The sequence below is a fragment of the Triticum aestivum genome, chromosome 6D (assembly GCF_018294505.1).
Source record: "Triticum aestivum cultivar Chinese Spring chromosome 6D, IWGSC CS RefSeq v2.1, whole genome shotgun sequence".
NCBI lineage: Eukaryota > Viridiplantae > Streptophyta > Magnoliopsida > Poales > Poaceae > Triticum > Triticum aestivum.
Window position 1 is genome coordinate 354,445,130 of NC_057811.1, and position 15,278 is coordinate 354,460,407.

Sequence of the window (15,278 nt, forward strand, 5' to 3'; positions counted from 1 at the left end):
TGTTGATCAGGAGGGGTGTGGCGTACCGCAAAACGGACGAAACGGACCTCCTATGGTCGAAACGGGGGTCCTGTTGATCAGGAGGGGTGTGGCCTACCGCAAAACAGACGAAACGGACCTCCTACGGTCGAAACGGGGGTCCTGTTCATCAGGAGGGGTGTGGCGTACCACAAAACGGGACTCCACGGGATACTGTTCATCTCCACCGTCGACCTCCTCCAGCCTCCACGGGCTACCGTCGACCTCCTCTAGCCTCCATGGGCTCATGTTCATCCAGCCTCCACCGCGCGCTACTCCACCGGCTACTGTTCAACCACCCCTCCACGGGCACCCCTCCACCGTCTACTGTTCATCCAGCCCTCCACACCACGGGGTCCTGTTCATCCAGAGGCAACGCCACCGCTCATTGTTCATCCACCCCCCTGCAACGCTCACTGTTCATCTAATCGATCGGCTTCAGTTAGCAGCAATAGCAAAGGAATCGCTCGATCAGGTTCAGTTAACAGCCATCGATCGATCGCTCGGGTTCAGTAATGCATAGCCTGCAGTGCAATCGCTCGGGTTCAGTTAGAGCCCAACGCCTCGCTCGGGTTCAGTTAGAGACAACGCCTCGCACACACGCGCGTATGTGTACGAGAGAAACGCGCATCGCTCGGCCCCCGACCTCCCACCGTAACCGGGAACTCCCCGAAATTTTCCTCCCCCTCGCTTCTACCACGGTTTTTTCCATCATGGACGGCCCAAAGAATGTCATGCAGCTGCGTCTCCGGCCAGCCCAGGACGAAAAGCCCATTTTCTGTCATGATTTTTTGTCATAGAAGTAGGAGCCCACCACATCTATGATGATACCGCGTTTTGTCACAACTATCGTCATAGAAGTGTCATATGTATGACAGAAAAAAAATTCGTTCGGCCCAAAATGTCACGGATGTGTCTTTTTTTGTAGTGATAATTTGTAACGAGCAACAAGTAACAAAAGTAAATAAAGTGCAGAAAGGTGGCCCAATCCTTTTTGTAGCAATGGACAAGCCTGGACAAACTCTTATATAAAGGAAAACGCTCCCGAGGACACATGGGAATTATCGTCAAGCTACTTTTCATCACGTTCATATGATTCGCGTTCGGTACTTTGATAATTTGATATGTGGGTGGACCGGTGCTTGGGTGCTGTCCTTACTTGGACAAGCATCCCACTTATGATTAACCTCTATTGCAAGCATCCGCAACTACAACAAAAGTATTAAGGTGAACCTAACCATAGCATGAAACATATGGATCCAAATCAGCCCCTTACGAAGCAACGCATAAACTAGGGTTTAAGCTTCTGTCACTCTAGCAACCCATCATCTACTTATTACTTCCCAAGCCTTCCTCTAGGCCCAAATAATGGTGAAGTGTTATGTAGTCGACGTTCACATAACACCACTAGAGGATAGACAACATACATTTCATCAAAATATCGAACGAATACCAAATTCACATGACTACTAATAGCAAGACTTCTCCCATGTCCTCAGGAACAAACGTAACTACTCACAAAGCATATTCATGTTCATAATCAGAGGAGTATTAATATGCATATAGGGTCTGAACATATGATCTTCCACCAAATAAACCAACTAGCATCAACTACAAGGAGTAATCAACACTACTAGCAACCTACAGGTACCAATCCCAGACTTTGAGACAAGAATTGGATACAAGAGATGAACTAGGGTTTGAGAGGAGATGGTGCTGGTGAAGATGTTGATGGAGATGGCCCTCTCCCGATGAGAGGAGCGTTGGTGATGACGATGGCGATGATTTCCCCCTCCCGGATGGAAGTGTCCCCGGCAGAACAGCTCTACCGGAGCCCTAGATTGGTTCCGCCAAGGTTCCGCCTCGTGGCGGCGGAGTCTCGTCCCGAAAGCTTGCTTATGATTTTTCTTCGGACGAAAGACTTCATATAGCAGAAGATGGGCACCGGAGGGCCAACGGGGGGGCCACGAGGCAGGGGGCGCGCCCAGGGGGTAGGGCGCGCCCCCACCCTCATGGCCAGGTGGAGGCCCCCCTGACGTATTTCTTCCGCTCAATATTTTTTATTATTTCCAAAAATAACTTTCGTGGAGTTTCAGGACTTTTGGAGTTGTGCAGAATAGGTCTCTAATATTTGCTCCTTTTCCAGCCCAGAATTCCAGCTGCCGGCATTCTCCCTCCTTATGTAAACCTTATAAAATAAGAGAGAATAGGCACAAGTATTGTGACATAATGTGTAATAACAGCCCATAATGCAACAAATATCGATATAAAAGCATGATGCAAAATGGACGTATCAAGCCATCGGAGCGGCTGCCGGAGCTCGACGCGGTGGCCGAAGATGGGATTTGGATTGAATTAGAGAAGGGGTGGAGAAGAGATGGAGTGGAGCGAAGTGAGTGTAGGGTTTCCAGATTGGGGTTTATGTGGGGACATAGTGGGGGCGGCGGTGGGCCGGTCTGACATGGCGGACACGCCCGGGTGCGCTCGAGCCGCCCCATATCTTCCCTACATTTGGGTTGGATATGAGGCACGTCGGACATCCCAGACATTTGAGAGGCCGATTTGAGGCGCCCAAGTTGGTCGTTTTTTTGACCGGTCAATGACTGGTCTGCCCGTCTGGACGTTTGAGACCGGTTTAAGGCGTCTGGTTGTAGATGCTCTTATAAACTGGACCGGCCAAACAAGAGAACGATTCTCTCTTGGCATGGCACCTCTAGTAATATATTCAGGTGTGAGAACTCTTCTCCGATGATTCCTTAGAAAAAATGCGGGATAGATTAAGTGCCCATCAAAAGAGACCATTTCTCTTAAAACTTCTGTCCCTCCAAGCATTGTACATCCTTCCAGAGGGAAATGCACCTAAGATCAAATATTTTGAGCCGACTTCCATGGAAAATTCAGACTTACTTTTTAATGTCGCGATCACGTAAAACCATAAACTTTGAAGCTCAATAGCTAAATACATGGCAATTAAATCATGAGCCGGGATCATTAAGAAGCATACTGCAAGTAGGAAGTGGAATTAATACAATGAATTCAGAAGCATCAAACCTCTTAATTTGAGAAATTGTTGATCCACTCAAAATCGTGAATCAAATCTCAAATTGATACCTCATCTATATGAGAGGGCTCGTTAAGAAATAGTTGACGAGGTCAAAATTTTAAATCAAATCTAAAGTTGAACACCTCAATTGAATGAGAGGGCTTTAAAATAAGGGAGCACAGTGAATTCCCATAATTCCATGTACAAAATATGTGGGCCTCAACTTCGACCGCCGTTCACACGGTCGGCCCAATACTAATGGGCTGGAAACACCCACCCTGGTCATAGATAGGGTTTTAGTGGGGTTTCACTCATCGCAGAGCCTTGTCTCAATCAAAGAGAGAAAAAAAAACTCATCGCAGAGCCGCCGACGACCGTAGCACAGCGGCAGAGAAGTGCGGCAAGCGGCCATGGACTTCTGCCCGGCGTGCGGGATGCTGCTGCAGATCCAGCCGGCCACCGGCGGCCACCGCCTGCGCCTCTTCTGCCCCACCTGCCCGTACGTCTGCCCCATCAAAAACAAGGTCTGCCCTCAAACCCAATTCCGCTTCCTCGTCCCTCGCGTCTTTTTACTCTGGTGCCTCGGTCGAGTTGTGTTGACGTGCTTGTTGGTGTGACCCTCGCTTGGCGCAGATCGTGAAGAAGGCGAGGCTGGTCAAGAGGGAGGTGGAGTCCGCGGAATCTGCCCCCAAGACTGACGGTGAGCCCAAGGAATCGGCCCCCAAGACTGACGGCGAGCCCAAGGCCGATGGTCAGCTCAAGCAATCTGCCCCCAAGACTGAGGGTGAGCTCTTCACCCTTCTCTTTTGCTTTTTTTTGCGGGGTTTCTCTTTTGCTTAGCTATTGGGATAATCGATTGTCCTCACCGCTCAACTGTGTGCATAACTAGGGATTATCAATTGTTGTTCTTTCTTCCGGCGTTTATATTCAGAAAAAGAAAGAAGGGCTATGATTTTTTTTTCCTTTTTGTTGCAACCCTGAAATTTTTTGTTGTCAATAGAGTTGCTCGTTCTGACACCAATAAGGAGATTTTCTTCACATCTTCCTTTCGGTGAATTGCACTATATTGAAATATATTACCCGAAGTGCAGTGTAGTTGTTTTGTAATGCAAATGTAGCTTAGGATTTTTCATTAGTAATCTTTTTCTTTACAGTTTTTTTCTTAAAGTTCACACCCTAGCTTATTTCTAAGAATGACACTTGCTTACCAGCCACCACCCTGTGTCACCTTTTTCTGCGTGGTGGTGCCATGCCTAAGGTAAATCTACACTTGTTATTAGGAACAAAGTTTAAAAAGCGGTAGGCGTTAATTGTGCGTTTTGCCACCGCCTTGTGCTTTTCTAACAAAAGCGCATGCTTAAGTGCTAGGTGTTTTGCATCTCCTAGAGCCTAGGCGTGCTTAAGCGCCTTTTTCTAACCATGTAGTACATTGAGCTGCGGTCACCTAACTTGGATTATCGAACTCCCAAACTGCAGGTCTAGGTCGTTAAACTTCTTGAGATGTTTCTCTCTAGGTAATTGGTATGGCATCCTTTGTGTGACAGATCAAATGACATGGCATGTTCACTCATGCCACTATGCTTGGTTAGTACCTGATGACGGGCCTGGCCACTGTAATTTGCACTCAGCCTCCCTAGAGTCTTGGCCTTATATAAATTTCTGCATGTCAGGGACCCAATGAGAGCAAGGAATTAAGGCCAGCTAAGTATATTGCGATAATAGTGACTTTGCTAATGGATGGAAACTACATAGGTTGCCAAACTAGTTGACACCTAGAGTGATCCACTTAAAACTAGTTTAGTGGCCTAGATAGGCAGTTTGAGAGTTCAGTGTCCTACTTGAACCTGCCGGTCAAGTTTTGGGACCATAATATGATTTACTCGTAAGTTTAATGCCTTTGTGCTCACATTTCAGCCTGGGCACTGGCATAGAAGTGTTCGTCTGCCATGCCTCCAGCTCTGGCATTGTCCAAGGGGGCTAATTTTAAAAGTTTTAGGTTGTTCTTTTAATATTCTTAAGGGAGTTGTTCCTTAATATAAATTGATTAGGTAAATAAAGGAAGCCAGGTTGCTTTTTTTTTTAAGGAAAAATATAAGAAAAAAAATCCATACGATCCTAGAAGGAAAAATAGAAATGACAGAATAAAATGTTTGGAGAACAAGTAATGTTAGTTTCAAGTTAATAGGATCCTTGCTTAATATGTTTCCTCTCTTTGAAACTTCAGTTATATCAGCTGATACCAACAAAAAGCTTTATATTTTGTAGTTGATATCTTTTATAGTGTCAACATATATAGCAGGAAATATTCATTTTGGCGTGTTTAGATTGGCTTGTTGTACTTACTGCGTTGACTTGCTTAATTCCTTTTTTTTACAAGAGCCTTTTGAGAATGCTTAATTTTATAGGCCAAAATTTATCTTTTTACAGTGAAGTAAAAATCTTTTTAGCTGTGCTTGTCTGTGTGAAAAGCAATTTGGCGGACATGACTATGGTACAGCATGTGTCTGCTGTAACCTTTTGATGACTTTGTTGTAAACATGGCTAATGTTATATAAAATTGCAACAGGCTGTCTACACGAGTAACCTGGAGCGGAATTCATATTTTGCCAAACACTGCGCTAATACACATATGATGCATTCGCTTTCAGGTACATGACCAAATTGACACAATGGAGAAACATACTTTTGGCAGATGCAGATTCGATTAGTACAATATCTACAAGCATTGTGAAACTTAAGAGTATCTGGACATGCGAACATGTGGAGCTTCTTTGATCAAATTATGTTACAGCACACAACTTGCCAAAAGCCACCAATCTTGTGCAAAGTAAAGTGATATACATCTGACAGTGCAGAAGCCGGAGAAGCTCACTTCAATGTTAGTTTGTTAATTGGACACTTCCTTTATGTGACATTGCAGGCTTTTTGGTATGGAGATGTTTTTGTGTGTGTGTGAGCGTGCGCTAGAGGTGTTGATTTGCTGTATGAATACTCTTCTTATTCAACCAGCACAAGAATGGGTATGATTTTGAGTCCTTGCATAGCTTCCATTCTCCATCCTTGAAACTTGTATGAATTTAGGTTAGGGGTCGAGAAGACAATGAAGGCAAGGGGATCAGCGGGCCCACAATGGCACTCTGGTCCCCTGTTGACAAATACTCGCTCCATATCAAAATATAAGACGTTTTTCAAGGCTACAGCAGACACATGGGCCCGCTCCACCACAGCTCTGACTTCAAAGCAACCAAGCAACCCATGGAAGAGCAACTCGGACACGCTGTGAAGAACCGACTATTGAAGTCCACGCCGCGACCCGAGCTTCTGTGGATGTATTCTACTTTGCATGTAAATTTTTATGCGAGCTACACAAAAATCTAGCACATGTACTATTCACTTCACTATAAAAGTACATGATGTTTTTGTGTACAGCTCATATGAAAACAAAATTTATTTTACACCCATTGTTGTACGTTGGTAAGTACTTGTGTATTTATTTCAGAATTTTTTTTGAAACTTAAAAAGTCAGTTTTTGAATTTATGGGCTTCATATGTATACCTGTATTTTTTTCCAGAATTTTTTGAAACTTCAAATTTGAATTTTGAAGTTTTCAAAGTGCTCCATGGAGCTTGAGCTCCATTAGGCATTTCCCCTAGTTCTTCCTTTACCTTGTGTAATTTTGTCCATGAAAAAAGAGGCTCAAATTATGAAGCCCACGATCTAGCTAGTTTTGCTTCTTCGTTAGAAACCTAGTGGATTGTGCTAAAAAGAGCAAATAGGAAAAGACCAACTAGGATTTAAAAAAGGACGCCGATAAGTGCCACACGTGTGGATATTAGGGGGTCTGCCCACACATTTTGTGTGGTGTATAAAAGAAACAGCTCACACACCTACGTGTGGGCAAAACAAGTAATGCCCACACACCTTTTTTCCCTCCCGGTCCCTCTCACATGCGTGTTGTGGGCGAAATAGATAACGCCCACACGCTCCGTACGTCAGGCCTCGTACCTCGTGGTCCCGCACGCCCCGCGTGACAGTCACAGCGTGTCCCGCGGTTGCCATGGTCCAGACCCTCGTCCATGTTCGTTTAACTGCAGTTGCCATGTCGCTGAACTTCGGTTGCCATGTCGGACAACTACAGTTGCTATGGTTGCTCAACTGCAGTTGCCATGTATGGTCTGGTCTACTGCAGTTGCCATGATTTCAAAACTTTAGGAGTCGTCACCCACTAACACTAGGCAGTTGCCATGTAACACTATAAAAAGGCATGTCAAAAAAACATGTTCGGGTAAAAGAGAGAGTTGACATGTGCTCACAAGCACGCTAGGGCAGTTGCCATGTAAAAGATAGAGTTGCCATCTGCTTACGTGCACGCTAGGGCAGTTGCCATGTACCATGCAAAAACACATGGCAACTCGGATAAAAAAGAGTTGCCATCTGCTTACAAGCAAAGCTAGGGCAGTTGCCATGTACCCTGCAGAAACACATGGCAACTGCCAGCTTTGGGTGTGGGCGAGGAGACGGGCGTGTGGGCGAAGTGATAAACGCCCACACACCAGCCCCCTCTGCGTGCGTGAAAATTGATGTGTGGGTGAATTGCTAAACGCCCACACACCAGCCCCCGTGTGGTGAAAAAGGACAGGTGGGCGACCGGATGAATGCCCACACACCAGCTTAGTCCTACGTGGCACACAAATGCTGCGAGAACGTGCCAAGATTCGTGCAAAATTGGTTGGACGAGGATCCATGCGTGTGGGCGAGTTGCCAGACGCCCACACGTGTGGGCGTTAGTGTTTTCGTAAAAAAATCTAGGGTTGGTTCCTAACACTGGAATAGCTCCACACACGACCTTTTATGCACGGCAGCTGGACGATGATGGGATCTGACGTTGCATAGGTATGGAGGGATTTAATCTGACGATTATTAGACAGTGTCGTCCATGCATCGGACGCAAAGTCATCGGCTGCGTAGCACTGCTCTCCTAACACCATGAGTTGTCCCTTCCTTACCCCTTCGTCTCTCCTCCCAACAGTGCGAATAGGCGACAGGATTCCTGTCAATTATAATATAAAACAGCCATTGCAGCTGATCTAAAACTATGCACACAAATGAAATGCACAACAGGAGCAATCATCTAAATGACAGGACCAAGGCCTCCTGTACTTCTTTCTGTTGGCGCTATGGATGAGCCACTTGATCCCCTTGAACTTTGCTCTGCGTGCACTATTTAACCCTCAAAAAGTTTGGTTGAACAGACCTGAAAAAGCTTGCTTCTTTTTTACCCTTATAAGTAGCTCGCTTGTCCTTGCCCACCCCAAAAAATAAAATAAAAAAATTGGGGAACTACATATAAAAAATAAAAATAAAAATTGGGGAACTATATATGTAACGAACACGCAAAGATCGAATGTTTCAGCTGCAATATCCATTCCAATACTGAAAACTTCTGCAGCCGTGTATCTACAACAGTTGCGTTTTCCCGATGATACATCAAAGTTGTAATGCTCGGAAAACTCAGAGCTAGTAAAGAACTAACTAATTATAAACGCACTGGGCAACAGTGCAAATCTACATCGATGACAATGATCCTACCGATTATTATAACTCACATTTGCATGACCAAAAAAAAAACTGTAGAAGCAGGAGGCAGAGGAACATCTAAAGACATTCCGATGATGTTTCAGACAAGACACACACGATACTCGAACTTAAACATCATTATATTGTAACCACTTCTCCTGTCCTCCTTCCATAGCTTCTTCCCGCATCCTTGCTAATTCATCAAACCAATCTTTGTACTCAACTTCAATCAAATCAAGCTCCCCATTCAGCACATCTTGACTATCGGTAATGGAAATTGACGAGCAACCACTCACCAGCTCCGAAGGGGGTGATGCTTCATCTATATGGAAAATCGAAATGTTCCTTGACCCATCACCTAGAACATGGTTGCAGTCTAGTTTGTGGATTCCCTCTTTGTACCCACCACAGTACATAGTCCCACAGTCACCAGTGCCATCGTAGCTCGGACTTTCAGAACTCCCAGCAAGCTGCGCAGAAAAGTCCGATCCCTCAGAGCACTTTGGCCCCTCTAGGTTAGTTGCACTTAAGACAGATTCAAGATATTTATTCGGCGATGCACTGATATCTTTAGGATGCATTGTACTTTGAACTAACACAAAATCAGGTGGCATCTCTAATGGGTTCTTCTGGGAAATAGTTACTTGCTCACTTCCACACGTTTTAGATTCCACATATGGACTCATCGCTGCATCATTTGCCAGTTTCCGACCAGGAACAAGATTGACTATCAGAAGGTCAATAAAATCAGCAATGAAAGTAACATCGCAGTCTGCTAGCTCCAACTGTTCAACCATTTCCGCAGCAACAGACATAGCTGTGTCAGATTCGAGGTAGAAGAGGAAATGGATATTTCTTGCTTGACCTGCGAACAGAAAGTCAATGATATCACAAAAATATAGTAATGTGAGTTCCAAACAACATAAAGTAAGTCATACCACACAAATCAGCAATCCGTAGAACCAGTGAGACTGAACTATCATCAACTTTCTCGCCCTTTAGATTGAGTTCCGTATTTCTGTTAGTTCTCGTGAACTCCAACACGGAATTATGTGGAGACCCAACGACATTTTTCTCGCCTGAGCTAGCACACATAGATTCATGAGTATCAACGTCCATGTGCAAAGATTCCGGAGAGATCCGTACTGCTTTGGGAATTGATGATGGAACCGTAATGCTAGCAAAACCATTTGCATTATTGGGGCAAAGAAATGGATCTTGCAATAGTTCTTTCGCGGACAGCCTCTCAGAAGCAGGAACTAAACATTTCTCAATGAAATTCTTAACTTCAGCATTTACAATTTTGGACAGTGCAGCCGGTTTGACACCCTAAAGATTAGAGACAGTAATTCAGAAAAGATGCTTGATTGAAGCACAACTCTAGAATATAAATAAATAAAACACTTACCTTGGATACTTTTTTAAAAATCTGAGCTGCATTTTTGCATTCATTGTATGGATATTCAAGAGTGAACATTTCCAACATGCACATACCGAAGGAGTAAATATCCACCAGTTCATCGTAATTCTCATCATATAGCTCAGGTGCCATGAATTCAGGAGTACCTACCAAAATAAAGAAGAGTTGAAATATCATAGTGTTGTATCAGGTGCAAAAAATATTTTTTTAGAAAGTAGTTAGAACTTAAGAGTGGGTTGTTGAAAATACACAACCAAATAACATGTCTAAATGAGAGAACGGGTGCCACCTTGGTTTTCACAATTCAAACAACCATGGATTGCAGAAGATTATACTGATATAAAGATGTCAAATGGTGGAACCATAACATACAAAGTTGTATCATAAGATCAAAGAACCATAAGATATTTGTTCAGCAAACATGGAAGACAATAAACTAGCAAAAATATCATTACCAATAACACTTCTTGCTTTAGGCGTTAGCATAATTGTAGCTAGTCCAAGATCTCCAATCTTAACTTGTCCATGATTGCCATTAACAAAAATATTATCACACTTCAGGTCTCTGTGGATAACCGGAGGTTGGTGGCTGTGCAAGTAATCTAATCCATGAAGAATCTGTCTTGCCCAATTCTTTATTGCTTTCAAATCAACGCGTGGATGTTTCCGTCGGTAACTAGAGATGCACAAAGTTGTGATGGTGTCATTCTCAAAAAAGATGGAAGTAGCACCAGAGCATGGGTCAATGATTACTTACTGCCTAAGACTGCCAGATGTAAACAGTTCAGTAATAACATTGATTGTCTTCTTTCGATCATCGACCCAATAATTGTAGAACTTCATTACATTTTCATGCTTGAGAGATTTCAGTAGATGAACTTCCGCGTAGAGCCTCTCAAGGTTATCTGGACACTGCATCAGCTCATCTATGCTCACTTGATTCCATGCAACTTCAATACCTTCGGCCTCATCAAATGCCTTGTAACTAAATCCAAATTAAGAATGAAACACAAGTTACAGACAGACCCATGTAATAGTCGGAAGAGATGTGTAAAAAAGTAAACAGAAAGATAAGCAATGTAGCATTATAATTGCGTAGCAATTTATCATTAACCTGATATGAATCTATTTACTGAATGCCACCACAAGTCTCCAGAACAATTTAGAGAGGCTACATTCTGAAATGATGATATTCTCTCGGTCCAAATCACTTCAAACCCAAGTTGCTCAGCCTATATTATCTCCTAAGTAGTTTCTTGGTAGATATGGTTATAGAAAGGCTGTCGGGAGTCTAAGATATGATTGAGTACCACATTACTACTGTTAATTTAACTGGGGCCTTTCTGGTTATTTTGAATAAAGTGGAACAGTGACAAAGGGTACCTTCACTACGGCCATAAGCCTAAAACTGAGCATGTGCATTAGCAACTAAAGTATGAATCACTGTATTAACACCTACACATTAATTAGAGCGACATTGTTAATAATAATACTCCCTCCGATCCATATTACTTGTCGCAGCTTTAGTACATTGTACTAAACATGTGACAAGTAATATGGATTGGAGAGAGTACAAAATATACTAATACTATGCCAATCTTTAAGGTTTGGAAAGAAAACGAGACAACCTATCAATTGACAAAGAAACACAAATGAAACAATATGATAGTAAGGGCATACACAGTCTTGACAGCTCCTCTCCCCAACACCTCATTGTACTGCAACAAGGGGAAAAAATCAGATCAATACAATAGGCACGGATGGTTTTGTTGATCATTTTAGGTACTCCCTCCTGTGCTGATTTTTAATAATCGAATGAGCAAATGGGCAAAATTTTCATACTAACATAGCTCTAATTCGACCTTTATTGATAAAACAGGATGCACTGCTCACAATGTGCACGACTCTGCATTGTTTATCTATGGAAGGAAGCAACAGAATACTGAAAAATGTAAGTTTTTATAACGACAATTCGTTTCACCGCAGGGTGGAAATGTCAAGTCACATTGGCATCAATGAAACAAATCAGAGTCCAAGCGAGATCAATCATCAGAAAATAAAGCACCAAACGAAAACTTACGCGCATGTACCGCCCGGTCGGATCCACCTCTATGTATTCAGGATCGGTCGGCTCATCCCGATCACCAAATACTTCCATCTTGGATCACCCTCACGAAGAAACGAATTTGCGAACACGGAGAGGAAGCAGAAAAAAAATTGGAGCCAGATCGGTGGAGAAAGCTGGACGGAGGGAGGGATGGGCTTCTACGCACAGCACGCTGCCGGCCAGGATGGGGATGACGGCGCGGCATGTGCCTGGCGTTCAGTGAAGGGCTCGGAGAAGGGGGCATACGAAGGCCGCATTCGACGGGGGCGGCTGCCCAGCGACGTCGGCTTCATCTGTCCCACGGCGACGCCCATTGCCCGGCACCCGGCAGATTGCGGCAGCACCTTATTCTCCGCCGGTCAGTCTCCTCCCGTCGGGTATGCAGAACCCATCACGGCGGGTTCCCTGCTGCAACGTTGGGATTACGGGGAGGCAGAGCCGGCGGCCACCGAGGGTAGGGTACGATTTTAGCTGCCCGGAGATGCGCGGGTGGAGGCGAGGAGAAATAAAAGGGAGAGATTGGTAGCGGTGAGGAGGAAAAAGTGGAGGCATGGAAATAGTAACTGACATTCTGTTCCGTTAAGATACAGGATTGGTGTCTTGTTTAATTTGCGGATTTTGATAGCAAAGTTCAGATATACTCCTACTTTTTTTTGGCCAACATTGATTATTTTTTTGAGTCGGAGCCTGTCATTGATTTGAGAAAGGACAGCAATAACTTTCGACTGATCGGGCGTTAGGAACAGATCCGAACAATCCCAGGCAGCACTCGTTTTGCCTAATTGCATGCGGATGTCTATTTTTTTTCACGAATACACAAAGCTTGCATATCATTGCATTGTTAGAAGGAATAAAATGAGTACAGAGAGGATACATCACATGACACGAACGCAGGCAGGCGTGAACATGATGCCCGGAGCAGGAAGACAAGGGATGCTCGGCCCGAACAAGGATATAACATAGCTAGACCTATCAAGCCTGAACCAAAAGCGGCAAAGCCAAACTAGCGAGAATACCAACATCGCGAAAACCAAAAACCGGGGGCACCACGAGCGAGCAAGATAGCGCCTTCAAGAAGGAAGACGACGCCGAGACGCCATCGCCATCCGGTCCGGAGGACCTAGGGTTTCCCCTGTGCTCGAGGAGGGGCTCAGCCGAGGGCCTTGACGGTGCCTCCAAAAAGGAAACGACATCCGCAGACGCCGACGCTGCCAGCGCCGGCAAGCCGGGTAGAGATTTCGCTCCGGCCATAGGTTGAGCAATCCCATAGCCACCGTATCTGGAGTCGAAGATGAGGAAGCTGTCACTAGCCAGAGCCACTGATTCGGGAGGCGGTTGGCCGGGTTGCACCTGCCGTCGGAGGGTGGCACCGCCTCCGGACCCACGAGCATTGGATCTGACCAAAGGGGAGGCTTTTGAGATGTACAAGGCAGGACAGGCGCGGAGCGAACCACGAGGAGGGTGGGGCGACGGCAATCAGCAATGCCGGCAAGCTAGGACTGGAGGGACACAGATCCAAGCTGCCGTGGCCATAGCCATCGAAACATTGGTGAGCCAAGCGAGTTGGAAGGAACGCAGCTGCTGGGTCACCAAGGGCGGAGCTGCCCGGCAAAGGACACCGGCGGTCGTGGGCACCGGAGGGACGCGGGCCCAAGCTCGTCGGGGCCGGAGCAGCGCCAGCAAGTACCCGCCTTGAGAAGCACCGTGACTGCACAAGCACTGTAGCCTCGTCGCCTCTGCGCGTTAGCCATCACCGTTGCTCGCGGAGGGGAGGAAGGGCCGCCGGAAACGGGGGGCCGCCTGCACGGAGGCGGGCAAAGAACAACCCCGCAGCCGGCCGCAGGTCTCGCGCCCAGCCCACGGGCAACAGCAGCACCAGTAGGGGTGGGCCGTGCTGCAACAGGGGGGTGGGCGGACTGCAGGGAGGACGCTGAGGCCGGAGCCAAGAACGCTGCGTCCGACGCCGGACCGGCAGGAGTTGCAGCAACTGGAAGGGAGAGCGCCCGCGGTGCGCGAAGAAGTCGGGGACGCGGGGCAGGGGGAAGCGTGAGAGGGATGAAAACCGCCCCGCCGCCACCATCCCGGGGCGCGGCGCGATCTCGTCGGCCGGCCCTCCGGCGGCGGCGCAGCGGAGGCGGGCAAGGGGGAGCTTCCCGGCGGCGGCGGCTGGTGGATCTCGAGGTTGGGGTGGGGTGGGGATGCGCGAGGGGAACCGATCCGCCCCGCCGCCACCATCCCGGGGCGCGGCACGGCTTCGCCGGCCGGCCCTCCGGCGGCGGCGCAGCGGGAGTAGGCGGAGGGAGGGTTACCTTGCGGCGGCGGCGGCTGGGGTTTCCCCCGTGTCGCCAGAGGAGGGCGACGCGGGGGACGGGCTAGTGGGCCGGTCTCATCATGCGGATGTCTACTATGAGCAAATATGCATGCATGTGTAAAAAAAATGATGATGTTAACATAGATTCCAACGAAAATTTAAACTTAAAAATGTTTTATATCTCAAACCGTCCGATCGAAAACTGTTTTCACATAAAGAAAATTATCGCGATGAGAGTTTCGAAACTAGATCACATGTTGACATGTTTTGATGATTTTTTTTGTCAAAAGTTACCACATGTTGGCTATGTAAGTTATCATGCCCAAAGGTTGAAAAAAGCGCTCGTAAGCGAGACAGTTAGGGCATCTCCAACACCGACCCTCAAACCTCCCGCATCCGCCCAGACCGTGCTGTCTGGACCGCGGAAGCCATTCAACACAGTCTTGTATTGGTTCGTGGCGCGGTCCGGATGTACTTTCTCCCGCAAACCAGAGACAGACATGTTGGAAATATGCCCTAGAGGCAATAATAAATGGTTATTATTATATTTCTTTGTTCATGATAATTGTCTATTGTTCGTGCTATAATTGTGTCATCTGGAAATCGTAATACATGTGTGAATACATAGACCACAACGTGTCCCTAGTAAGCCTCTAGTTGACTAGCTCGTTGATCAACAGATAGTCATGGTTTCCTGACTATGGACATTGGATGTCATTGATAACGGGATCACATCATTAGGAGAATGATGTGATGGACAAGACCCAATCCTAAGCATAGCACAAAAGATCGTGTAGTTCG

The 15,278-nt window shown here is 46.1% G+C and overlaps 2 protein-coding genes across 2 annotated transcripts; one reads left to right on the forward strand and one right to left on the reverse strand.

Moving 5' to 3' along the window:
• The first annotated feature begins 3,368 nt into the window (after positions 1 to 3,368).
• On the forward strand, positions 3,369 to 6,104 carry LOC123141635 (uncharacterized). Its single transcript, XM_044560727.1, has 3 exons — positions 3,369 to 3,585; positions 3,695 to 3,845; positions 5,710 to 6,104. Exons 1-3 carry the CDS (start codon positions 3,472 to 3,474, stop codon positions 5,715 to 5,717), a joined length of 273 nt encoding a protein of 90 aa, XP_044416662.1. The 5' UTR covers positions 3,369 to 3,471; the 3' UTR covers positions 5,718 to 6,104.
• Positions 6,105 to 8,807: 2,703 nt separating this feature from the next.
• On the reverse strand, positions 8,808 to 12,695 carry LOC123145074 (probable serine/threonine-protein kinase WNK4; the record flags this gene model as incomplete). The annotated part of the gene is given in 7 exon segments (XM_044564385.1): positions 8,808 to 9,504; positions 9,578 to 9,968; positions 10,048 to 10,205; positions 10,515 to 10,735; positions 10,817 to 11,044; positions 11,740 to 11,777; positions 12,140 to 12,695. Coding segments are annotated over 7 exon segments (1,811 nt in total), but the record flags the coding sequence as incomplete, so codon positions are not given.
• Positions 12,696 to 15,278: the final 2,583 nt, after the last annotated feature.

Bases quoted from the DNA above. Each gene is read 5' to 3' on its own strand.
- LOC123141635 (XM_044560727.1), top strand. From the start codon at position 3,472: ATGGACTTCTGCCCGGCGTGCGGGATGCTGCTGCAGATCCAGCCGGCC. The intron at 3,586-3,694 runs GTCTGCCCTCAA...CGCTTGGCGCAG, and splicing joins TCTGCCCCATCAAAAACAAG to ATCGTGAAGAAGGCGAGGCT.